The following is a 26,662-nucleotide window of genomic DNA, read 5'->3' on the forward strand; positions in this document are numbered from 1 at the left end:
CCAATCTAGGAGAGCGATGACTTTAAATCGTACAACCCAAAAGAGTGGCCACTGTCTTAGTTGCCCCAACAGTGGGATCCCCTGTTTCGATCCTGCCTCAGGGGAAGTTCTAATAAATTCACCAGTCTTGAAAGCAACGGTTTCAGAGGTTGGTTCGAAACTTATGATGACGACGAGTCCGTTAAAGGGTAGACCATCTCTGTAGGCACCCTAGACTCTTGAGGTTTCATTTGTTTAAATTGAATATAATATTTGAAAAGCCCTCTATCCATTATGATATAGTGAGAGTATTCTTAACTGTGAAGTTTCCATTATTGTTGCTCTCTAGCTCTATACATTTATATTTTGCATAGTAACACAGTAAGTGATGGCAGATAAAGACCTGTATGGTCCATCCATAACATAGTAGATGACGGCAGAAAAAACCTGCACGGTCCATCCAGTCTGCCCAACAAGATAACTCATATTTGCTGCTTTTTGTGTATACCCTACTTTGATTTGTACCTGTGCTCTTCAGGGCGCAGACCGTATAAGTCTGCCCAGCACTATCCTCACCTCCCAACCACCAGCCCTGCCTCCCAACCACCGGCTCTGGCACAGACTGTACAAGTCTGTCCAACACCAGCCCTGCCTCCCGATCTTGACTAAGCTCCTGAGGATCCATTCCTTCGGCACAGGATTCCTTTATGCTTATCCCACGCATGTTTGAATTCCGTTACTGTTTTCATTTCCACCACCTCCCGGGGGAGGGCATTCCAAGCATCCACGACTCTCTCCGTGAAAAAATACTTCCTGACATTTTTCTTGAGTCTGCCCCCCTTCAATCTCATTTCATGTCCTCTCGTTCTACCATCTTCCCATCTCCGGAAAAGGTTCGTTTGCGGATTAATACCTTTCAAATATTTGAACGTCTGTATCATATCACCCCTGTTTCTCCTTTCCTCCAGAGTATACACGTTTAGTTCAGCAAGTCTCTCCGCATACGTCTTGTAACGCAAATCCCATACCATTCTCGTAGCTTTTCTTTGCACCGCTTCAATTCTTTTTACATCCTTAACAAGATACGGCCTCCAAAACTGAACACAATGCTCCAGGTGGGGCCTCACCAACGACTTATACAAGGGCATCAACACCCCCTTTCTTCTGCTGGTCACACATCTCTCTATACAGCCTAACAACCTTCTAGCTACGGCCACCGCCTTGTCACACTGTTTCGTCGCCTTCAAATCCTCAGATACTATCACCCCAAGGTCCCTCTCCCCGCCTAACACATACGTCTCCCGTGGATTTCTATTCCCTAAGTGCATCACTTTGCATTTCTTCGCATTGAATTTTAATTGCCAAACCAGTCTGCCCAACAAGAAAACTCTTGTTACTTTATACCCGAGTTTGATTTGTCCTTGCCATTCTCAGGGCACAGACCGTAGAAGTCTGCCTAGAACTGTTCTTGTACTAAGTTCTGAAGCTAATGTTGAAACCCCTCAAAACTTACACTCCAGCCCATCCATATCTATTCAGTCATGATCAGGGCGTAGACCACGGACGTCCACCCGGCACTGGTTATGCTTCCCAATTACCGGCGTCGCCACCTAATCTCTGTTAAGATGCTGTGTAACCATTCAGGGCCGTGCCAACACGGTAAGCGGGGTAAGCGCCGCAGGGGGGCACCTGCCTTCAAGGGCGCTGCACCATCGAGTTGTATTTTTAAAAAAACCCTTACTTCTCCACTCCATCCCCGATTCCCCAGTGCTTTAAATTTACCTTGCTCCGCCTCGGACGTCTGCGCAGTGTCAGTGAAAGCGCTGCCTGTCTGTCGTCTCTCCACCAGCCTTCCCTTTGCTCGTTCGTTCCCTCTGTGACCCGCCTTCTTCTGACGTCATTTCCTTGAGGGTGGGACACAGAGGGAACGAACGAGCCGAAGTGAAGGCTGGTGGAGAGACGCCAGACAGGCAGCGCTTTCACTGACGCTGCGCAGATGTCGGAGGTGGAGCGAGGTAAATTTAAAGCGCCGGGGAATCGGGGATGGAGCGGAGGAGGCTCAGGCTGACTGAGAAGTATGCTTAGAGCCTCCTTTGTAGGCGAAACCCAGCCATTTCATCCATCGCGCCCCAGATGGCAGCTTGGGGGAGCAGCGCTCAGCTCTTTGGCACCGCCCAGCTCTTCCATGCGCCTTGGAGCCAGGCAGGTCCAGGGGGGCGCACGCCAACTGATAGTCTGCAGGGGGCGCCAGAGACCATAGGCACGGCCCTGGAACCATTCTAAACAGGATTCCTTTGTGTTTATCCCACGCACGTTTGAATTCCATTACCGTTTTCATCTCCACCACTTCCTGCGGGACAGCATTCCATGTATCTACCACCCTCTCCGTGATCAAATACTTCCTGACATTAGTCCTGAGTCTGCCCCCTTCAACCTCAATTCATGTCCTCTAGTTCTACCGCCTTCCCGTCTCTGAAAAAGATTTGTTTGCGGATTAATACCTTTCAAATATTTGAATATCTGTATCATGTCACCCCTGTTTCTCCTTTCCTCCAAGGTATACATGTTCAGGTCGGCAAGTCTCTCCTCGTATGGTTTGCAATGCAATTGTATGCAATATTTTTGCATGACCACTGCTAGCAGTACAGGTGCAGTAGATACAGTGGCTTGAAGATGTCTTAGCCTGCAGGTCCCCTGGAGCTACTTTAGAAGCAAACAATCTCCCTGGCTCTATAATCAGGTTCACACACTGCACACGTCTCCTCTTCTCTCCTCTTCCACAGTTTGGATTGGCTGCTCAGAACTGACTCACACACTGACCAACCACACTGACCTCAGGACATGGCCCTTCTGGATTGACCAATTTCTTTATCCTTACCCTCCACCCTGACTATCTCTTTCCGTTCATTGTACTCAACTATTTGTAATAAATGTTGTAAGCCACATTGAGCCTGCCAGTGGTGGGAAAATTGTGGGATATAAAAGCTGAAAAATAAATAAACTCAAGAGAGGGAGACGAATGGGCTGTTGATAAAATTTCTGGAAGAGGTAGATCTGGGAATCATCAGGGGAGGAGATCAGAGCTCCAAGGGAATGAATATGAAGAGAAGAGGTCCTAAGATTGAGCCTTAAGCTATAGCAGATTGATAGTGGAGAGACCACCAGAACATACACTGAAAGTGTAATGGGACAGATGAGAATACCAACACAAAACATAGCCCTGAGTGCATCAAATTTTACTTACATACAGAGGCTGATTTGATAAAGAAATGGCACATCTAAACTTTCTGATCGCTGCTGATACTTAGCATAAATATAGACATCAGAGATGCCAAGGAGTTTGATTTATTTTCAGACAGAACAGCAGACTGTAAGTCTAGAATGATTTAAGTGTAGTATTGCTTTGCAAATGATACTGCCAACAGACACAGTGGGGAGCGATTTGTATAAATGTTTTTCAGCTGAAAATTCTTCCATCCAGTAGTTAAGTTTGTACGTCAGTTTCAGAGTGCATTCGCTTGCAGTAAAGCGAAAAGGGACAGGGGAAGCAGTAGGCAGGAAGGTTTGCTCAGATTTCCTCCTACTGCTTTGACCACTTGGTTTACTTCTCTAAGCCCTTCCAAGATTTGTGCGCTGGTATTGAAGTGCTGAATGAGAAATAGGGCTCAGAGTGTGAGAGCTTTAAAATGAGTGTGACACATTCCTAATGAGTGACACTTGGCATCTCTGAGACAGTGACAAACTTTATTTAGATATTGAGCTGGCCTTATCTGGATAACGTTATCCAGATAACTTACTATGTGGTGAGTATCTTTCCCCGATACTCTTCAACCTCATGATGATCCCCTTGGCCAGGTTATTAGCCAAACATGGCCTTAATCCCTTTATATACGCTGATGATGTCACCATATTTATCCCCTTTAAATTCAAATTTATCTGAAATTTCCAATAAAATCAATACATGTCCACCATAACCTCCTGGGCTAATGCCTTCAAGATGAAATTAAATAAAGAAAAAACTCAATGCCTAGTCCTTTCATCTCAATACTCCCCACTTCTCCCGGCTATTCTCAGTACCCCAGATGTAACTCTCCCCATCTCCAATAGCCTAAAGATCCTTGGAGTTATGATAGCCACTTATCCTTCGATAACCACGCTGAGCTCACCATGAAAAAAATGTTCAATATGATGTGGATTCTGAAGCAAGTAAAATCTTATCTTCCCTTGAACACTTTCTGGAACCTGGTTCAATCCACAGTCATTACCCATGTCGATTACTGCAACAGTGTTTTCCTAGGTTGTAATACCCAAGTCCTGAAAAGTCTTCAGACTGCCCAGAACACAGCAGCCAGACTTATCTTTGGCAAGTCAAGATTTGAAAGCGCATCACCCCTCCGAGAGAAGCTTCACTGGCTCCCCATCAAAGAGAGAATATACTTCAAGGCCCATACAATGATCCATAAGATCATATCAGGAGAATCCCCTAACTATATGAACAACTTGATAGACCTTCCTATCAGAAACAGATTGTCATCACGAACATATCTCAATTTACACCTTCCCAATTGCAAAGGTATCAAATAGAAAACCTACTATGCATCAAGTTTCTCCTTTTTTGGGTAGTCAACTTTGGAATACTCTACCAAGACCCATCCGAGCAATTAACAACTATTTACCATTCAGGAAAATGTTATAAAGTCCCATTTTTTTTCAAGCAAGCTTACCCTAATGGACCAGCTGAATTCTACCAGCCCACCTACAATACTCCTGCTCTGACGATGACACTGACTCTGACACCAATTATACCTCTCACCTTATTTTCAAATCCCCTTATACTCAATCGCCAATCTTCTCCTCTCCATCCTTTTTACCATATCTCTCCCAATTTCCTTCCATTTTACCTTTCCTATCCTATCCTTCCCTATTCCAATTCACATATTCTTGGACATTGTTGCCACTGAGTTTATCACAGTTTATAATATTCTTCTTACGTGTCCTTTGTAATGCTTTTTTTAAGCCGCATTGAGCCTGCTGTATGTGGGAAAGTGCGGGATACAACTGTAATAAATATTGGGCTTATTTTGTTGTAGATCTCGAATGATCTTGAGTCTTTTGGCATAAGAACGCTTACAATACAGAAGTATTGTAATGGTTTGAGGGCAAATTTTCAAAATCTTGTGTATATAAATTGGCAGTCTGAAATTGCACTCCAGTGCCACTAAAACTACAGATTTCTCATTTTTATATTTTATTATATTTTCAATTCAAATTTCATTACAAATTTGAATAGCAAAGGATACAAGTAAACTTACAATACATAAAGGAAATAGTCAAACAGTGTCATCACAATCCTCACTAAGAACTGAAATATCAAAAAAAGGGATCCAAATAAGAAAAAAAGGAGATCTATAAAGGAATTATGCAAATCATAATTACTAAAATCGCCTGGTTCCCCTCAATCTAATCACATAAGCCCTCAATATCCAGCTCCCACGTAAATACATTGACATCTCTGAGACCACACCTACATTTGTAGACCACCTTACTTTCATTAAAATTCTGACGTGGAACATACAAAAAAAAATCTATTATTCTCACTGGTAACAATACATTTGCATGGAAATTGAATAAATACCTGCATACCCAAGTCGCAAGCAGAAAGAACTTTCTCCGAGGACGAGCAGGCTGCTTGTTCTCACAAGTAGTAAGTGGGTTGGCGTCTGCGTCGGCCCAGGGCAAAATTTTTCCAGCAAAAACATAAAACTCAGTTCTTCTTTTGTCCGGACGAGGTGACAGCTGTTTTTTTGGTTCTCCTCGTTTTTTTGGCCCAGGAACAAGTGTCTGACGACTTTTTTCTTTTTTTCTATTTCTTTAAATTTTTTTATCCCCGTAGTTTCCTTTAGTGTTTTTTGGCCTATTTTTAAGTTTACTTTCTTTTCGACGCGGCCGGCCTTTCCCCTTTTTGTGTCCTTCGCTTTTTTGGCACAATCACTTCATTTGATTTTGCCGAAGCCATTTTTCCTTCCATGTCAACAAAGGCCACCCAGCAGCTTCAAACATTGTGCAACCGGACCATCTCAGGTACCAATTCCCACGCCTGATGTATCCAGTACCTTGGGCCCAACCAGCCCAGCCGCTTGTAGTCTGTCTCTTTGTATGAAGAAACTGACTCAAGTGTCTCGAAGCCCAGCGAGAAAAGCTTTTTGGGGCTCAGTCCGGTCCTTCAACATCAGTATTGAGGTCGGCGGCGTCGGAGTAGACATCAAAAGGAGCATCAACGTCTGAAGGAGAAGTAATGGCTGCCCCAAGACCACCACATACTGGGAGCAGTGGGGCGTTGAGTGGGTCTCCACCTGCCTTGAGGCCTCCTGTTATGCAGGCCCTCCGGAATCGACCTTTGTCGGACCCGGCCCTGAGGAGACGTGAGAATTCCACGTCCTCATCGGTACTGAGGAGTATCGACGGGCGTCGAGCGAAGGCTAAGAAGCACCGTCATCGTTCTCCTTCGACACATGGTGCCGGGAGCTCTGGGTGTTGAGAGAATCGGCACCCGAGAAGCGTCAGCATCAAGAGGACCGCTCCCCCTCTATACAGGAGGTGTTAATGCGTCAATCTCGTGGCAGCCCCGATACCTCCTCCCGAGCCTCGACAGATTCTGCTACCGGCTGCTTCACCAACCCTGCAGTCTTTTCCAATGGCGGCTCTCGACGAATGCATCCGGGCCCTGCTACCAGAGCTGCTGGAGGGATTGCTGCACCAGTCTGCTTCGTTGTTGGGGGTGCTTGCGCCTTCCGTGCCGCCGGCGTAGCAGCATCTGTCCCTTCTCCTGTGGAGAGGTCCCCTGCCCTGGTGCTGCCTGCGGCATCGACGTCAGCTGCCACCCGGGTTGACTCCTCTTCGACGTCGGTGGAGGAAGCTTTACTGCAGTCTAGGCGGCCGTCAGCTTATCCGATACTGAAGAGGAGCGTTCGTGGGAGTCAGAGGAAGACCCCAGGTACTTTTCTTCGGACAAGTACTTTGGGATTCCCTCTGAACCTTCCCCTCCACCAAAAAGGAGACTATCTCCACTGGAGAGTCTGTCCTTTACATCTTTTGTCCGGGAAATGGCTACGGCTATTCCTTTCCCTATGGAGGTTGAGCCCAGGGCTGAGATGCTAAAGGTCCTGACTTATCCTTCTCCACCTAGAAAGGCTGTGACAGCTCCTCTACATAAGGTACTGAAGGAAGTCTTATGCGGAACTGGTCGTTCCCTCTGTCTAGCCCCGTGATCCGGAAGAAAACTGAATCCCAATATCGGATCCAGGGTGAACATGGATTGATGAGGTCTGTTACCCCACAATTCCATGGTGGTGGACTCCACCCTCAAGAGAGCCAAAAGTACTAGGGACTATGCCTCAGCGCCCCCAGGCAGAGAAGCTAGGACTTGATTCTTTTGGGAGGAAAACATATCAGGCCATTATGCTCGCTGCCAAAATTCAATCTTGCCAGCTCTTCGCGAGCATTCACTTACGGAACTCGGTGAAGCAACTGTCCCGCTTGGTTGATGCACTCCTTCCGGAGCAGGCCGCACCAGGTGGTCAGGCAGCAGAAGGTGTCAAAATTCCTGGCCAGGGGTACATTCGACACTTTTGATGTAGCATCCAGGATCGCTGCCCAAGGTATAGTGATGCGCAGACTCTCATGGCTGCGTGTCTCTGACCTGGATCATTCGGTCCAGCAGCGGATGGCAGATGTTCCTTGCTGGGGGGATAACCTTTTTGGTGAGAAAGTAGAGGATCTAGTTGACCAGATCAAGAAGCACAATGATGCTATGGATTCTTTCTCCCGCCGGGCGTGTTCTGCTACTACCTCCTCATCTAGGAGGATTTTTGGAGGGAAGAGGAGTGCTCCCTATTCCTATGCTAGGCATAGGTACACTCCTGCTTCTCGGCAGCCTGCCCAGGCTCAGTCCCAGCTCGCTCGTTCTCATCAACAGCATGCGCCTAAGGCCACTGTGGCTCCCCAGCAAAAACAAGGGACGGGCTTTTGACTGGCTTCAGTTCAGCATAGTCCCAGTAAACGTGTCCGTACTGGACGACTTGCCGGTTGGGGAGAGGTTAATTTTTCACCGAAGGTGGCCTCTTATAACCTCCGACCGGCGGGTTCTTCAAATTGTCCGGTTAGGATACACCCTCAATCTGGAATCCAAGCCTTCAAATTGCCCACCGGGAGCTCAGTCCTACAGCTCCCAGCACAAGCAGGTACTTGTAGAGGAACTCTGCACCCTTCTACAGGCCCAAGCGGTTGAACCCATTCCACCAGGGGAAGAATGACTGGGATTCTATTCCAGGTACTTGTGCAACAGAAAACAGGGGGGATGCGTCCCATCGTAGACCTAAGGGCCCTGAACAAATTTCTTGTCCGAGAAAAGTTCAGGATGGTTTCCCCGGGCACCCTTCTTCCCATGATTCAGGAAAACGATTGGCTATGCTCTCTGGACTTAAAGGATGCTTACGCACATATCTCGATACTTCCAGCTCACAGGGAGTATCTTCAATTTCGGCTGGGAACACAGCACTTTTCAGTACTGTGTACTGCCTTTTGGCCTGGCATCTGCGCCCAGAGTGTTTACAAAATGCCTAGCTGTAGTCGCAGCGTCACTATGCAGACTGGGAGTGCATGTGTTTCCTTATCTCGACGATTGGCTGGTGAAGAGCACCTCAAAGAAAGGTGCTCTGGAGTCCATGCGAATGACTATTCAGGTGCTGGAGCTATTGGGGTTCGTCATAAATTATACCAAGTCCCATCTCACCCCAATCCAAAAATTGGAATTCACTGGAGCTCTGCTGCACACTCAGACAGCTTGAGCTTATCTCCCCGAGGCAAGGGCGGACAACCTTCTGTCCCTGGTGTCCATGGTTCACTCATCTCAGCAGGTCATGGCTCGGCAGATGTTGAGACTTCTGGGGCACATGGCCTCCACAGTTCATGTAACGCCCATAGCACGTCTACACATGAGATCAGCTCAATGGACCCTAGCTTCCCAGTGGTTTCAAGCTGCGGGGGATCTAGAGAATGTAATCCAACTGTCGACCGACTTTCGGAATTATCTTCAGTGGACGATTTGATCCGATTTGACCATGGTGCAACCATTCCAAGTTCCTCAGCCACAAAAATTGCTGACAGATGCATCCCTCCTGGGTTGGGGAGCTCATGTAGATGGACTTCACATTCTAGCTTGGTCCTTTCAGGAAAAAGATCTTCAGATCAACCTCCTGGAATTACGAGCAATCTGGAACGCTCTAAAGGCTTTCAGAGATCGATTATCCAACCAAATCATATTGATTCAGACAGACAATCAGGTTGCCATGTATTATACCAACAAACAGGGCAGGATAATGCAACTTCATGAGTGGTCACTGAACATGGGCGTAGTCCACAAGATCTTCCGAGCGTGGGGCACCCCCTCTGTGGATCTTTTTGCCACTCAGATCAATCACAAGGTCCCTCGGTTCTGTTCCAGGCTTCAGGCCCATGACAGACTAGCGTCAGATGCCTTTCTCCTACATTGGGGGACAGGCCTTCTGTATGCGTATCCTCCCATACCTCTAGTAGGGAAGACTGTGCTGAAACTCAAGCAAGACTGCGGAACCATTCTGGCTGCGTCAGATTTGGTTCCCTCTTCTTCTGAAGTTGTCCACCAAAGAACCGTGGAGATTGGAGTGTTTTCCAACCCTCATCACTCGGAAAGAGGGGTCACTTCTACATCCCAACCTCCAGTCTCTGGCTCTCACGGCCTGGATGTTGAGAGTTTAGAATTCGCCTCCTTGGGTCTTTCGGAGGGTGTCTCTCGAGTCTTGCTTTCTTCCAGGAAAGATTCCACGAAGAGGTGTTACTCTTTTAAATGGAGGAGGTTTGCCATCTGGTGTGACAGCAAGGCCCTAGATCCTTTTTTTTGTCCTACACAGACCCTGCTTGAATACCTTCTACGCTTGTCAGAGTCTGGTCTCAAGGCCAACTCCGTAAGAGTTCACTTTAGTGCGATCAGTGCTTATCGCCGTGTAGAGGTAAGCCTATCTCTGGACAGCCTTTAGTTGTTTGCTTTATGAGAGGTTTGCTTTTGTCAAAGCCCCCTGTCAAACCTCCACCAGTGTCATGGGATCTCAATGTCGTTCTCACCCAGCTGATGAAAGCTCCTTTTGAGCCACTAAATTCCTGCCATCTGAAGTACTTGACCTGGAAGGTCGTTTTCTTGGTGGCTGTTGCTTCAGCTCATAGGGTCAGTGAGCTTCAGGCCTTGGTAGTTCATGCACCTTATATCAAGTTTCATCACAACAGAGTATTCCTCTTCATGCACCCTAAGTTCCTGCCAAAGGTGGTGTTGGCATTCCATCTGAATCAGTCAGTTGTGTTGCCAACATTTTTTCCCCGTCCTCATTCCCTCCCTGGCGAAAGCAGTTTGCATACCTTGGACTGCAAGAGAGCATTGGCCTTTTACATGGAGCGGACAAAGCCCTTCAAACAGTCTGCCCAGTTGTTTGTTTTCTTTCGACCCCAACAGGAGGGGGGGGGGGGGGGGTCGCCATCTCTAATTGGCTAGCAGATTGCATTTCCTTCACTTACTCCCAAGCTGGGCTGACTCTGAAGGACCATGTCATGGCTCACAATGTTAGAGCCATGGCTGCATCAGTGGCTCACTTAGTCAGCCTCCATTGAGGAGATTTGCAAGGCTACAACGTGGTCACATCTCACTACTGCCTTCAGCAGGATACCCGACGCGACAGTCGGTTTGGGTAGTCAGTGCTGCAGAATCTGTTCGGGGTTTAGAATCCAACTCCACCCCACTAGACCCATTATTGTTCTGTTCCAGGCTGCACTCTCAGTTCTTTGTTTTCAGGTCAATCTATGGTATGTCCTCGCCGTTGCGAGGCCCAGTTGTCCAATGTTCATTGTTTTGAGTGAGCCTGGATGCTAGGGATACCCCACTTGTGAGAACAATCAGCCTGCTTGTCCTCGGAGAAAGCGAAGATACATACCTGTAGCAGGTATTCTCTGAGGACAGCAGGCTGATTGTTCTCACAATCCCGCCCACCTCCCCGTTGGTGTTTTCTTATTTATATGCTTTTTGATTTAACTATTCTTACTGTATAACTGAGGAGGCACGCTTGTGACGGGCTGGAGGTTGTCCGCGCACGCACGGTGTGCGCTGCTTATGTGCCAGAAGGCTCTGGCAAAGTTTTATATTTTTGCTGGAAACATTTTGCTGCTTCCTGGGCCGACACGGATGTCGACCCACTTACTACTTGTGAGAACAGTCAGCCCGCTGTCCTCGGAGAATACCAGCTACAGGTTAGTATCTTCGCTTTCTTGCGCCTCTCTTCATAGTTCTACATTAATCAGGAAAAACCCACAATTTCTGACCTAGAAACAAATCTGTTCAGTAATGTCAGTACAGAGTAAATATTCTATCTTTGTCCTGCTCAACATCTAATGCTACTAACAATGTAGCTCTGTTTGTTTCTCCATCTCCAGATCTCTCCAGGATGCCTGACACATTGAGACTATCCTCTGTGATAACTCTTTCAGGTCCCCCTTGCCCTTATCTCACAGGCAAGAAATAACATCTAGCAAAAGGAGGGTTTAAGTCTTGAGGAACCTTCAAAATATCCATAAAGTACCTTTTCAAGGTGTCCTTGAGAGGCACCTTGAGAAAATTCACAAATCTCAAATTCAGATTCCTTAATTTATTCTCTAAGATCTCAGTCCTTTGATTAGAAATAAATCTATCCTGAACAAAAGGGTTAGTAAAATCCACCTGTTTCAATGACTGTTCAACCTCCTCCACTCTCCCATTCAGGGCTCCAGCTCTCTCCTCCTGTTGTGATGTACCCATTTCCAACTTATTTGCAATTGCAGCAAGATTCAAGGAATTTTGTGAGCCTGAGGTTTCCAAATGAGCTAACGCAGTCCACATAGTATCATGTAATCACTGGAAGTTTGACCACAGTAGGTTTAGGGGTAAAACATTCCAAGTGGGTCCCCACTTGCCAGTCCTGTAAAACAGGACTCACTGATGGTAACTGCTGACCAAACTGCTGGTTATACCCTGCAGGTATGGGATCTTCACTCTTACCGCACTCTCCAGGGCCTGAAACTCCCAGTGAAGCTTCTGATTCCATGCAAGGATATATCCCCTTTAGGATCCTGTCCGAACAATGCTTCACTTCCTCGCACTTTGGGGGTTGGCACTTCACCCCATAGCCTCTCTGCTCTGGGAGTCGGAGGGGGAAGGGTTCCTCTCATCTGGGCTCAAAGAGCATTCCAGCATAAGCAGTTGAGGCAAGGCCTCCTTACCCAGCGGCTCATTGACTGGAGACGACTTACAATCTGAGAGAGCTACGAAAGATGTAATCAAAAACTGTGATTCTGTAACAGAACCAAGAGATTTTGAGGGGTGGCTCTTGAGTTTCTCTCATCACGTCGGGTGTCATCTTCAAGGTTAAAAGGTTGGTAGGCAAATAACAGGAACAATATTTTCCAGCTTTGTCCCCGTACAGCTTACGTGTCACTCCAGGCAGCAGCCATCTTGGATTCCAAAACTACAGATTTCATTCCAAATGTAGAGAAGGTGATCCCAGAAAATAGCACATGATCTGAAAAAAGCAATGTATGTGTTCGACAAATAAAGCACCTAAAAAAGGAAAACCTTGCGCAACCATGTGGATATGGTACGTGTACAGGAAGTTTCAGTGTGGACTTTGAAAACTACCCCTCCTTTTTCTTAAACTGTCCAGAGGGAACATTTTTTAATCGGATTTGCAAAGACAGTGGGACCAATATTCAGATTGTGGGAGGGAGCCTGCTAACTACCATGGTCATCCCAGATATTCAATGCCAGGATTTTTCCAGTGACTGGCATTGAATATCCAGTTTATTTTTGGACGGTTTAACTGGTTAAGTTGATATTCTGAGGTAGCCAGCTAAGTTTAAACTGGCCAAAGATATCTCCTAGACGCTAACCGGGAGTATTCATTGAAGGATAGCAGATTAAGTTCCATTTAACTGGCCAGGTGCCATTCCTGGACGCTTAAATGGTTTTCAGTATCTGGGGGAGAGAGTGTGCATGTTAGATATATAATGTAATTAAAATGTTTAAATGGGATTAGAAGTTAACGTAGTAGGAAGTAAAGTGCTCTGCAATTAAATGTAAGCATATTAGTGTAAAAATTACCTAAGTCAAGGGCCCGTTTCAGCCAAACTTGAATACCCGTTAATGTGCTGAACATGGGTGCTGCTCTTGTTTTGAATTTTGCCATCTTGGCTGTTGTATATATGAGGGGTTTTGGTGACAGAGGACTCAGGTGTGTTTTTCCTTTCACTGTAGACTGGACATCTAGAGCCGCTTCTTTCCAAGTTCACAGAGGAGGAAGATCTGCAAATGAAGAGGATGCTGCAGAGGGTGGACATCTTGGCAAAGGTGAGGAAGATGGATTCTTAGTAGATGACGATGGAAGGAATCCTAGTTGCCAGCTATAGATGCCGCTTGATTACCACTAGGCTGTTGCTTATCATCCAAATAGCTTTTGTCACCTTTTAATAATCGTCTGTCTGCATTGGTGGAGAGCCAAAATTCCTATACTCAATTCAGTACCCCATCCCATCTCCCCACATTAACCACAAGTCCTACAGAAATCCAAGAAACTACCAAAACAGACCAAACATGTCTGTCTAGGTGCCCAGTATCACCTAATGGTAGCCAACCACTACAACCCTTCAGTCACTGCTGATTTTTCTAATTGGTCATCAACCTACCAGTATCAGCATCACTGGGGCTGGGTGTTACTTGCCCTTCCCATTGTACTGTCCCAGGCTTATTTAATCATGTCCTGGATCTGGTAGTTATCTGAACTGAGAAGTGATTCAGGCATTTTATTTATTTATTTGTTACATTCGTATCCCACATTTTCCCACCTATTTGCAGGCTCAATGTGGCTTACATAGTACTGTAAAGGCGTTCGTCAATTCCGGTATGAACAAATACAGTAATGTTGTGGTAGAATAAGGTTTGTGTGCACAGACACATTAGGGAATCGTAGAGAAGAAGAGTTATTATATGTCCATTACAAGCTTTGGTTTTGTTGTGTTGCAGGGTACAGGCATTTAAGTTGGGTCGGTAGGGTATGCCTTTTTGAGCAGGTTAGTTTTTAATGATTTCCGGAAGTTTAGATGATCATAAGTTGTTTTCACTGCTTTTGGTAATGCGTTCCATAGTTGTGTGCTTATGTAGGAAAAGCTGGATGCATAGGTTGATTTGTAGTGGAGATTTAGGTATGTTCGCGTTGATCCTTTAGTGTTTCTGGTTGGTAGGTCTATGAGGTCTGTCATGTATCCCGGGGCTTCGCCGTAGATAATTTTATGAACCAGGGTGCAGATTTTGAAAGCAATATGTTCTTTGATTGGGACCCAGTGCAGTTTTTCTCGGAGGGGTTTGGCGCTTTCGAATCCCGTTTTTCCAAATATAAGCCTGGCTGCCGTGTTTTGAGCGGTCTGAAGTTTCTTTATAATTTGTTCTTTGCATCCCGCATAAATTTCGTTGCAGTAGTCTACATGGCTTAGTACCATTGATTGTTTCAAGTTGCAAAATGTTTCCCTCGGGAAGAATGGTTTCACGCATTTGAGTTTCCACATTGAGTGAAACATTTTCTTTGTTGTAGATTTCACTTGGTTCTCTAGTGTGAGGTTACGGTCGATTGTAACACCGAGAATTTTCAGGCTGCCTGAGATAGGGAGGGTATAATCTGGGGTGTTTGTGGGTTTGTTCGTATTGCATTGGGATGAGAGGATGAGACTATGTGTTTTTTCTGTGTTGAGTTTTAGTTGAAATGCGTTTGCCCATGAGTGCATGATATTCAAGCTGAGCTTGATTTCATTGGTGATTTCTGTCAGATCACGTTTGTAAGGAGTGTATATTGTGACATCGTCTGCATAGATGAAAGGGTTAAGGCCTTGGTTGGATAAGGATTGGGCTAGTGGGGTCATCATTAGGTTGAAAAGGATCGGTGATAGTGGTGATCCTTGAGGTACTCCGCATTCTGCTTTCCACGGTGGTGATATGTTTGAGCTTGATTTCACTTGATATGTTGTAGTGGTTAGGAAACCCTTGATCCAACTAAGTATGTGTAATCTAGGAGTCTCATTTTATGGTTTCCCATGTCAAACGCACTGGACATGTCGAATTGGAGGCGAAGTATACTTTTGCCTGTTGCTATTTCCTGCTTGAATTTGGCTAGGAGGGTAATTAGTATTCCTCCTCCTCTTGTATCCAGTTTGCTTGTGCTTTACGCACTTTATGCTGCTCTCGACTTATGTTCAGGCCCTTGTTCGTTCATAGAAAGCCTTGAAGATGGGAGTGAGGTTGATGGTAGATGCTGAACAGACCTATTTCCAGCCTGCTATCAGCCGGCTTACCTTGGAGATGCAGCGCAAGTTTAACATTGAGAAACCCACAATATTCAACACCTATCAATGCTACCTGAAGGTAAGACACTTTCTCCCAAACCCATTATTGTTACCTGACAGTGCCATCTAAGATTAATCTGTTGTTCTTTTTGCAGGACGCATATGATAATGTGAGTGCAGATGTGGAACTCTCACGCCGTGAGGGATGGTATTTTGGGGCCAAACTGGTGAGGGGGGCATACATGCAGCAAGAGAGGAAAAGAGCAGCCGAACTGGGCTATGAGGACCCTATTAACCCAACGTATGAGAGTACTAATGAGATGTATTACAGGTACTGTAAAGAATGGATGGTGGCTTAATAACATTGGTAGAACCAGGATGTACTACAGCTATTAACTTATAATGGTGATGGCTAGAGGGGTGAGACTTTACTGACCTACAGGTATGAAAACCCCTTGATCATTTGTTCCAATGACTTGCCAAACGAGCAGGAGTTGATGCAATGTCTGCATAGCACAGAGTAAAACATATACCCAATATTCAGAAAATGATGAGATCCTACGCTTCTGCCCTATTTTCAGCCAAATTTGGGAACTTAAGTTATGCTGATTGAATTTCGGCCTGCCATTTGTCTATATTTGAGCCTAAATTATGAGGCTGTTACTAAAAATCAGAGCTAAGTTCCTAACATCTTTCACTGCCCTAAATCCACCCATCTTTCTACCCACTCTTTATGCTCTTAGATTTAAAGATTTAGTGAAATTTTGAGTAAAAATGCATGCATTTAGCCCTAAACAGTACTAATGTCTGATCTTTAATAAATTGAAAATAAAACGAATATGGTAGGTACAGGTTTCATCACCCTTCCAGTTATTAAGTTATGGCCCAATATGTTAGGTTTTCAGTTAGGTGAGGACAATTCCATGTTTGAACAAAGACTGACCTGTCAAAATGAAATAACAGTCTGAGATGTTAGTGTAAACAGCTATGGCTCTTTTAAACAGCTTGTCTGAGCATTAGAAAATGAAGAACATTATTCTTACAATCCAGAGGAAAATCTAAATGCTATCAGCAATTTCATTTGGAAGGCAAAGGAGATCGTATTACTCTGAGGTGTAGGTATTCTCCGTCTTGCTCTTCCCAGTCATTGAGGAATTTTTCTTGACCCAAATAGCAAAGGGCCCCTAAGATACAACCTACATCGCAGCCAAAACCAGAGACAGTATGTTGACTATCTACATGAGAACATAACAGAATCCTGATGTGACTAGAACCAGGGGAGGGCAACCTTTATACACAGTCGCATGAATATTCATACTTTCCCAAGCGAGCCACAACATTACATAATATCAAGTCTTCTGTACTGCTAATATCCCCTTTCCAGGGTTCAATGTGGTTTACGTTCTAGATGAGACAAAAGCCAATAATTTTAACATGAGGTATGAACAATTAGAGACCATTGGTAAATGCACGTCGGAACTGGAAGCACAGAGATCACCTTTCATAAGTAAAACAATGAAAACAGAGTGGCTATTCTGAAAATATTTGTGAAATACGCAGTGGCGTACCAAGGGGGGGGGGGTGAGGGCGGTCCGCCCCGGGTGCACGCCGCTGGGGGGGTGCCGCGCGCCTGCCGGCTCTTCGTTTTCATGCTCCCTGCATGCTCCCCCCCGGGGGGGGGGGTTCTTTCGCCGGGGGGGGGGGGGGGGCGTCGCGCTGTTCCGGGGGGCGGGGCGCATCAGCGATCCGCCCCGGGTGTCAGCCCCCCTAGGAACGCCACTGGAAATACGGTATCTAAATGCCAACGTTTTGGTTAATGTTTTTCTGTATCTACTTTTCATGGTCTCAGGGGCCATATAAACTTCAATGGTGAACTGCATTCAGCCATCAGGTCTATCATACCGGTCTATCATACCATCCATGTACTATTCAAAACATTACCAAATTGCCTACTGAGAGCATTGTGGTTAATCTCTCAGCATTTAAAAAATACTTAACAAGATTCTTTTTCCCTCTTAGGTGTAAACATGTTCCCACCAGAAGGGGCAGAATATTTACTCCAAATATTTAATTCTTGGTCACAGAAAAGATTGGGGATTCTGTCCCATCCTAGACCTAAGGACTGAATAAATTTCTAGTAAGAAGTTCATGATGGCTTCCATGGACCCCCCCTTTAATTCCATTTCTTTAAAGAGGATATGGAGTTATGGTCTCTGGCCTTAATATTTACACCTAAGTAGAGACATCCCAGTCGCAGGAAGAATCTGATTTCCTCATAGGGAACCAGTACTGCATGCTTGTTTTGCCTCCAAGTATTCAAAAAAGACCTTGTGCTCATAGCAGTTCACGTTTCCCTATCTGGATGACTGACTGGTGACGAGCACATCTTGAAGCAGAAGGTTCACTGCACAAAATCATCCAGGTGCTTACTAGGGTTTCTCATAATCTACCCCAAGTCCCAATCGAACCTGTCGCTGCAATTCATTTCATTGGAACTGTGCTAGACACGACTTGGGTAAAAGCCTTTTTACCATAACAAAAGATCTAGTGGTTGAAATCCAGAGGAGTCGGATGTTAGTATAAAATAGGTTGAATGTTGGGCCACATGACCCTCTACTACATGCAACGCCGCTGGCAGGTCTCAAAAAGAGAAGCTCAATGGACCTTGTGCAGTTAAGCCACTTATTCAGCACATTCAAACCATCAGAAAAACCCTCTGGGCCCAATATTCAGCTCTATTTAACCAGCCAGGAAAGGCTCCTGGCTGGTTAAAAAACACTTAGCTGGCTAAGCGCGAATACTCAATGTGAGATAGCTGGGTATCTTCACTGAACAATAGTGCTTGGCAGCTAAGCATGAATACAGTGCGAGGTAGCCGGTTATCTTGGCTGAATTATAGTGCTTGGCGGCTAGCCGGGAGACTTAGCCAGCTAAACACGAATATTCAACGCTAAACTGGCTAAGTTGAGCGGTTAAGATAGGCGCTTAAATATCAGGCCTATATTTAACCGCTATTAACCAGGTAGTGTTGAATATTCACTTTGCCGGTTAAGTTGCAAAAGCCAAAACTGAAACCAGATATTCAGAGCCGGTTGCCAGATATGGCCCACCATTGAATGTTTGGGGTCAATAATGGCAAGTAACCATTTGGGGGGGGGGGGGGCGGTTCTGTGCCTAGTGGGCTCGCAATTTAAGCCTTTTGTAGTTAGGGCAGTGGAGGGATAAATGACTTACCTAGGGTCAGAAGATGCCACAAAAGGAATTGAACCCTGGTTTACCCAGTGCTTAGCCCACTGTGTTAACCATGAGGCGGCTACTCCACTCCCTGCCCAAACAAGTTTCACAGTGTTAAACATTTTGTGGTGTTTGAGAACAGTAAAATCAGCAAGTCATTGTTTGCAAATCATCAGGAGCAATAGAAATTTTGTCTTAAGTAAAATAGAATCTGGTACAAGTTGTCCCCGGAAGTCCTGCCTTTTGTAGACTCTGCTTTCCCGGGTTCCTACATGGCCATTGAGCAGCTCACATTATGTCCCTTCTGAATTTGCTTTTAATTTTCCTCCATAGATGCCTTGACTACGTGTTAGAAGAAATCAAGTACAACCAGAAAGCCAATGTGATGGTTGCGTCACACAATGAGGACACTGTGACATTTACACTCAGGAGGTAGGAACAGCTGGTGGCTGACCACTCTCAGTTAAATAGTAAACAAGATAACCTTGACTGAAAAGCTGATCTTGTTAGAGTATAGCACAAAACTGACCCAGTGAGATCCAGCACCTGTGCCTTTTGGAGTTGTTTCTCGTAAGAGGAATGCACGTGACGCGTAAGCTAAAGATGCCGTTGCAACATACATCATTTCTTTGATTACAAGGTGGACATGAAGTTTTCTTGCTATCATTTCAACATAGTAACATAGTAAATGACAGCAGATAAAGACCTGTACAGTCCATCCAGTCTGCCCAACAAGATAAACTCATTTTACATGGTATGTGATAATTTATACCCGAGTTTGATTTGTCCCTGCCATTCTCAGGGCACAGACCATAGAAGTCTGCCCAGCACTGTTCTTGTACTAAAAGCTAACTTCAAAGCCCCTTAAAATTACACTCCAGCCCATCCATATGTATTCAGTCATGATAAGAGCGTAGACCATAGAAGTCTGCCCAGCATCGGTTTTACTTTCTAATTACCGGCATTGCCACCCAATTAGAGAGTTGCACGGAGACAGAAATCTTACCCGTCCCCGCAAGAATTTAACCCATCCCCACCCATCACTGTAAGAATTTAATGGTACATAAAAGAAAATTCCAGTCAGCTCCCTCAGTCTCTCTCTGGATTTGAGCCACAGCACTGTAGGCAAGGGAGGAATGGAAGCTGAAACTTGGAACACTCTGGTGTGCACCTGTAAGATTTGTCTCTGATTTACTGACACTGTGTGCTGAGAGGTCACCACATGCACGCACCAGTAGGTCAGGTGACATCTGATGCTCATGCCTGTGTCTGAGCTGAGGTCTGCTCATCAGCCCAGGAGCAAAGAGGATTAATTGTAACATAGTATGTGACAGCAAATAAAGACCTGAATGGTCCATCCAGTCTGCCCAGTAGCCACACTCATTATTAATTCATGATTAAATCAACGATTGTGATATTGTATACTTGATTATGGTGTTTCTTTTGTGTTTCTGGAACATAGACCATAGAAGTCTATCTGGCCCTATCCTTATGTTCCACTCCAGTCTATGCATCTTCTCATTTGTGGGACACAGATCATAAAAATCTATCCAGAACTGTCCTTATGTTCCAGCCACTGAAGTTGCTGTCTAAGCCCTTTCCAGCCCATCCTAAGCCAGACTTCCATATATTAGACACAGACCATACAAGTCTGCCCGGTATTGGCCCTAGTTAATCACAGCCAGAGTCACCATTTAAGCATTACTTCACACATCCACACACATGCAGCCATTTAAGGTTAGGTTTTTTATAACTTCCATTTTCTAGTTTTTTTATAACTTCCATTTTCTAATTAGAGATCCTCTGTTCATCCCACACCTTTTTGAATTCCATCAACATTTGTCTCTACCACCTCCTTAATGGAAAAAATTTCCACATTTGTGCTGCTAAAGCAAGGAGGAAGAGGCAGCGGAGGAAGAGACAGCACTCAAAGAATTTGGTACTCGGTAGATGAGAGGCTGGTGCAGGTGTAGCTTAGACTTCCATGGGAACCCTGCAGAACTGCTTCCGTCCCCGCGGGAACCCCACAGGAACTGTTTTCGTCCCCGCGGGAACTCCGCAGAACTGTTTCCGTCCCCGCGGGAACCCCACAGAACTGCTTCTATCCTGCGGGTTCCGCGGGATTCCCGCAAACCCCGTTCCCGTGCAGCTCTCTACACCCAATCTAGTGGTTAGTGCATTGGACTTTGATCCTGGGGAACTGAGTTTGATTCCTACTGCAGCTCCTTGTGACTCTGGGAAGTCACTTAACCCTCCATTGCCCCTGGTACAAAATAAGTACCGGAATATATGTAAACCCCTTTGAATGTAGTTGCAAAAACCTCAGAAAGGCGGTATATCAAGTCCCATTTCCCTTTCCCCTCATAGTCTAAATAAAAAGGTTCAACACTTGCAATCCCTGATGTTTGAAGAAAACTTGGATATTGCTGCTATTAAAAGACGTGGTTCAACGATTCCCATGAGTGGGAAGTGACCGTACCGGGCTATAATCTTTTTAGGAAGGATAGAAGGGCCGAAGAGGTGGAGGAGTGGCAATGTATGTGAGAGCAAATATCAGAGCGGCTGAAATGCGGGGACCCTGAGGAAAGGAAGAAGCTTTATGGATCATCCTGGAAAAAGAAGATGGAACCTGTATCCACACGGTTATCTACAGACCTCCTGCGCAAACGGAGAAGTTGGACAAGGATCTGATAGAAGATATTCAAAAGATTGGTAGGAAAGGGAAGGTGCTACTGTTGGGAGATTTCAATTTGTCTGACGTGGATTGGAACGTTCCGTCTGTGGAATCGGACAGAAGTAGGGAGACTGTGGATGCCTGTCAAAGTGCCTTGCTCAGACAAATGGTGACAGAACCCATGAGGGAAGGGGTGATGCTGGATCTAGTGCTCACGGACGGAGGTAGTGTTTCCGATATCCGAGTGGGTGCCCACCTATCTAATAGTGATCATCACACCGTATGGTTTGATATAAGGGCAAAGGCGGAGTGTGGACGCACAAAACTCAAAGTACTAGATTTCAGACATACTGATTTTGATAAAATGGGGTATACCTGAAGAAGGAGCTGTTGGTGTGGGAAGGCGTAGGAGATGTGGAAAAGCAGTGGTCCAAGCTAAAGGCTGCTATTAATATGGCGACTGATCTTTTGTGAGGAAAGTAAACAAAAACAAGAGAAGCAGGAAGCCTATATGGTTTTCCAAACAAGTAGCTGAAGAAATAAGAGTAAAAGAGGCTTTGTTCAAGAAATACAAAAGAACGCAACGAGAGGATCACTGAAAAGATTGTTGGATTAAACTCAAAGAAGCGAAGAGGGAAATACAGCTAGCGAAAGCGCGAGCGGAAGAAAATATGGCTAAAGATGTAGAGAGAGATGACTATCTTTTTCAGATATATTGGAAAAAGGAGAAGAGAGAGGAATGGAATTGCGAGACTGAAAGATAATGAGAATGGCTATGTGGAGAGTGATGAAGGTAACGTGAATGTACTAAACAATTATTTTTCTTCGGTGTTCACGGAGGAAAATCCTGGAGAAGGACCGCAGTCGGCTGCTAAGGGAACATCTGGGAATGGAGTGGATACTGCGCCGTTTACGGAAGAAAGAGTTTATAAACAGCTGGAGAATCTGAAGGTGAACAAAGCTATGGGGCTGGATGGGATACATCCCACAATACTGAAGGAGCTCAGAGTTGTTCTGGCGGGACCTCTTAAAGATTTATTTAATAGATCTTTAGAGACGGGAGAAGTTCCGTGAGATTGGAGACGAGCGGATGTGGTCCCTCTTCACAGAAGTGAAGATGGGGAAGAAGTGGGAAACTACAGACCGGTAAGTCTCACATTGGTGGTAGGAAAAATAATGGAGTCGCTGCTGAAAGGATATTTAAGTTTCTAGAAGCCGATGGGTTACAGGACACGAGGCAACATGGCTTTACCAAAGGAAAATCCTGTCAAACGAATCTTATTGACTTCTTTGGGTGACCAAAGAACTGGATGAAGGACGTACGTTAGATGTAATCTACTTGGACTTCAGCAAAGCCTTTGATACGGTCCCCCACAGAAGACTTGTGAATAAGTTGAAAGGGTTGAACTTAGGACTGAAAGTAGTGAACTGGATAAGAAACTGGTTGACCGACAGGTGGCAGAGGGTGGTGTTAAATGGAATCCGCTCTGAGGAAAGGAAAGTGAGCAGTGGAGTTCCTCAGGGGTCGGTGCTGGGGCCTATTCTGTTTAATATATTTGTGGGAGATATTGCTGAAGGGTTGGAAGGAAAGGTGTGCCTTTTTTGCGGATGACACAAAAATAGCCAATATAGTAGATACCCTGGAGGGAGTAGAAACGATGAGAAGGGATCTACGAACCTTAGAAGAATGGTCGAGGGTCTGGCAGTTAAAAGTTAACGTCTTAGTCCTAATAGGGGATATACATATAATAGGAAGTACCTTAATAACAAACAGTACTCCTGTTCTATATAAATTACAAAATCTTTATTAGTGAAAACAAATCAGTGCATTAAAAAATTACTAAATATCCCTGTAACTCACTCGCACTGCCATCCACACTACACTTATACCCTAATCACATATGCAAGTCCCACAGTGAGCATTAAACGTAAACCCTGAGTTGCAGTTTCTTCAGTCTCTGTATATCAGAGCACAGACTCAATAAAGATCAGTCAATAAGCCATAGATAACAATGGCATACCAGACCCAGTTCTTAGTAGTAGTAGTGGATATCGCTGATCTTTGTATCCAACAAGTTCTCAGGTGAAGAGAGGAAAAAACCTCACTGCAATATAAAGCCAAAGTTCTTATCCCTGTGATAAAAAAGCACACAGGGAAACGCTGGGGATTGCAAAGTCACACGAATCTTCTGTGATCCTACACACAGTCAAACCTTTAATTTATGTTTAAACTGTTTTATTAACAATTCTCACAATACAAAGTAATGTAGAATATGCATATAGCATTGCTTGATATACAAAACAGCATTCTTACAACATATTCAACTTCGCCAAACACTTTTCGTCCCCATTTTTCTCCCCCCTCCCCTCTTAACAATTCCTTGGCCCATGCTAACATTAGGTTTTAAGTGACTCTTGTTCCTAATATCATACACTTGAATACTTCATTAGGTAAAATAGTGCTTATCACAAAATATCAGTAAACTAAACATCAAAGCTCTAGATCACTGCCAAGCTTTAGCCATTTACATCTCACTCAACCCCTCCAACCCCCCACCCAATACCTCCCCCCCTTGCAAGCAGAATTCCACTCTAGACTAAATTTACTACTCCAGGCTACCCATACTCTCCATTGTTCCACTATTTATCAGGCATTAACAAGCAGACTACGTCCCCTTGGACTAAGCATTTGCAGGTATGGTGTCCAAATCTGCAGAAAGCGCACTCTACGTTTAGGCGATTGTTTTGAATCCCTAGCCTCCCAAGAGGCCAGGAGATGCACCTGATTGCGCCAGTGCCAGTAAGCTGGCCCTTCCGATGAGACCCAGTATTGCATAATGCATTTCCGCGCTACCAAGCTCAGCTTCCTGCATAACATTATAGCGGGGGCGCCTAATGGGGCAAACGCTCTTGGTTGATCCAACAGAAACTGCCGCTCCGTTCCTTGAACTCTGTTCCCCAATCGAATCAAAAACCCTCTTACCCTCTGCCAAAACATGCGCACCTTGGGGCATTGCCATAATGCATGATATAACGAGCTGGGACCCCCTCCGCATTTAGAACAACCCGAGTTGTCCGGCCCCAACATATGAGCCAGTTGTGTTCTAGACATATACCCCCGTAGGACCACTCTATAACCACACTCCCTCAGCCTCTCATCTGTTACCAACGCCCGTATGCCCTTCAAGGTAGCTGACACATCCCATGTTGCCAGGGAGGTCCCCAAATCTTGTTCCCATTTTCGCTTAAGATCAACATATTGCCTCTGGGACCTACGCCTAGCCAGTGCCCCATACAGTGCTGATACAGATTGTTTCTCTATCTGCAACTCCTCAAAGAGAAAACCCTTAGCAGCTCCCCCATCCGCCCTCTCAGGGGTACTTGGCTCAGGGACTTCACATAGTGTCGGACCTGTGCATAGGCAAATCTATTGCCCCAAGCTGATCCCACTTTATCTTGAAGAGCGTCAAATGTCATCATTTCCCCATTGTCCAATAATAGGTGTTCCAATCTTGTGATGCCCAGCCCTTGCCATCTGCCAAATGTCGGGTTATCTATCCCTGCTTCAAAAACAGGATTGCCTACGATTGGGATTTGATCTGTAACGTGTGGTTGGCCCCCCATTTGCCGCATCCACCACTGCCACGCCTCTCGAAGGGGCTGTAGTATTATACTTTTTTTAAATTTAGAAGGGAGCTGACTACGAGGTAAATGGAGCAATGCTAATATATCATAGGGAGCAAAAAAAGCTTCCTCCAAGCCCATAGGTGTGTAATACTGCGTGGCATTCACCACATCTCCTAAGTGGCGCAGCAAACACGCCTGATTATATAGGAACACATCCGGGATACCCATTCCCCCCTGTCTCCAGCTCCCTATTAACAGGTTTTGGCTAACTTTAGGCTTTTTGCCTGCCCAACAAAATCTACTAAAAAGGTGCATCATCCGCTTCAAATCAGACCGCGATAGGCGTATGGGTAAAGTTTGAAGAACGTACAACCAGCGCGGAAACACCATTTGTACTACATGTATCCGTCCCATTAATGACAGTGGCAGACTCATCCAAGAGTCCAATTTAGTTTTAGTATATTCCAGTAAGATTTTAACATTCAACTGATATAAATCTAATGTATTCATTGTGAGTCGGATTCCTAAATATTTAAAAGACTCTCTGGCCCATCTCAACGGAAATTCAGGAACCCAGTCCCTCTGGTTCACCTCTGGCGAAGCCAGCGCTTCTGACTTGTCTAGATTAATACGGAAACCTGAGTAGTCGCCATATTCACGAAAGGTTTCCAATAACGTGTCTAAGGATTCCCTTGGGTTTGTGAGATGTACCAAAATGTCATCCGCAAATGCTGCAATCTTAAACATGTGGGTCCCTAAGCCAACTCCCCGGATCAAAGGGTTTGCCATGATATCTCTGATAAGGGGATCTAAAACCTAAACAAAGAGAAGAGGGGACAATGGGCACCCCTGCCTCGTGCCCCTCCTAATACAGAAACTTTCCGATTCTATCCCGTTTACTCTGAGTGGCACATGGGTTGGCATATAAAGCATGAATTGCCTCAACAAATCTCCCTGAAAATCCGTAATGTTCCATCGTATCAAAAAGAAACTTCCAGTGAACCTTATCAAAGGCCTTTTCCGCATCAAAGCTGATCAGCAATGATGCTACCTTCGCCTGCGAGCTGTGTTCTAGTGATGTCAATATTGCTCTCAAGTTTTTACTCACTGCTCTACCTCCCACAAATCCCACTTGACTTTCATGAATCAACCTTGGGAGCAGCCTCGCCAGTCTATTAGCCAAGATTTTTGCAAACAACTTGGTATCATAATTTAACAGGGAGATAGGCCGGTACGATGTCGGCTCTAGAGGGTCCCTCCCCGGTTTCAACAAAACTATTATTTGAGCCCTATTCAAGTCTGGGGGTAACCTCTGTCTCTCTATCAATTGGTTCAAAAATCTAGTAATTGCAGGTATAACTCCTCCTTCCATTAATTTATAGAATTCTCCCCTTAAACCATCAGGTCCCGGGGCTTTCAGTCGCGGGCTGCGGGCAATAACTAGACTGACTTCATCCTCAGTAATTAATTGATTGAGACTGTCCAACTCTTGTATTGTAAGCTTTGGTAAAGCCAGATTTTCTAAATACATCTGATTTAACAGACCGTCTTCCTCTGGGGAAGCGTACAGCTCTTGATAAAAGGCCCGAAAAGTTTCACATATAGCTACGTCTTGCAAGGTTCCGCGTTAGGAGTTACGGATCAAGAAAGGGATCTGGGTGTCGTCGTCGATGATACGCTGAAACCTTCTGCTCAGTGTGCTGCTGCGGC

At 45.2% G+C, this 26,662-nt stretch overlaps 1 protein-coding gene and 1 long non-coding RNA gene across 2 annotated transcripts in view; one reads left to right on the forward strand and one right to left on the reverse strand.

Annotated features, from left to right (window-relative positions):
* Nucleotides 1-26,662, forward strand: part of LOC115479528 (proline dehydrogenase 1, mitochondrial-like) — an 83,566-nt gene that overhangs the window by 37,941 nt on the left and 18,963 nt on the right. The window contains exons 8-11 of the mRNA XM_030217482.1: nucleotides 13,343-13,435; nucleotides 15,350-15,496; nucleotides 15,573-15,748; nucleotides 18,985-19,083. Of these exons, the coding sequence (XP_030073342.1) occupies nucleotides 13,343-13,435; nucleotides 15,350-15,496; nucleotides 15,573-15,748; nucleotides 18,985-19,083 (515 nt within the window). The remainder of the gene's footprint in view (nucleotides 1-13,342; nucleotides 13,436-15,349; nucleotides 15,497-15,572; nucleotides 15,749-18,984; nucleotides 19,084-26,662) is intronic.
* Nucleotides 813-19,020, reverse strand: LOC115479529. The gene is made up of 4 exons (XR_003943709.1): nucleotides 18,944-19,020; nucleotides 12,728-12,732; nucleotides 7,368-7,372; nucleotides 813-825 (listed from the first exon to the last, which is right to left on the reverse strand). It is a non-coding gene; the product is annotated as an uncharacterized LOC115479529 (long non-coding RNA).

Source organism: Microcaecilia unicolor, chromosome 11 (assembly GCF_901765095.1).
Source record: "Microcaecilia unicolor chromosome 11, aMicUni1.1, whole genome shotgun sequence".
Lineage (NCBI taxonomy): Eukaryota > Metazoa > Chordata > Amphibia > Gymnophiona > Siphonopidae > Microcaecilia > Microcaecilia unicolor.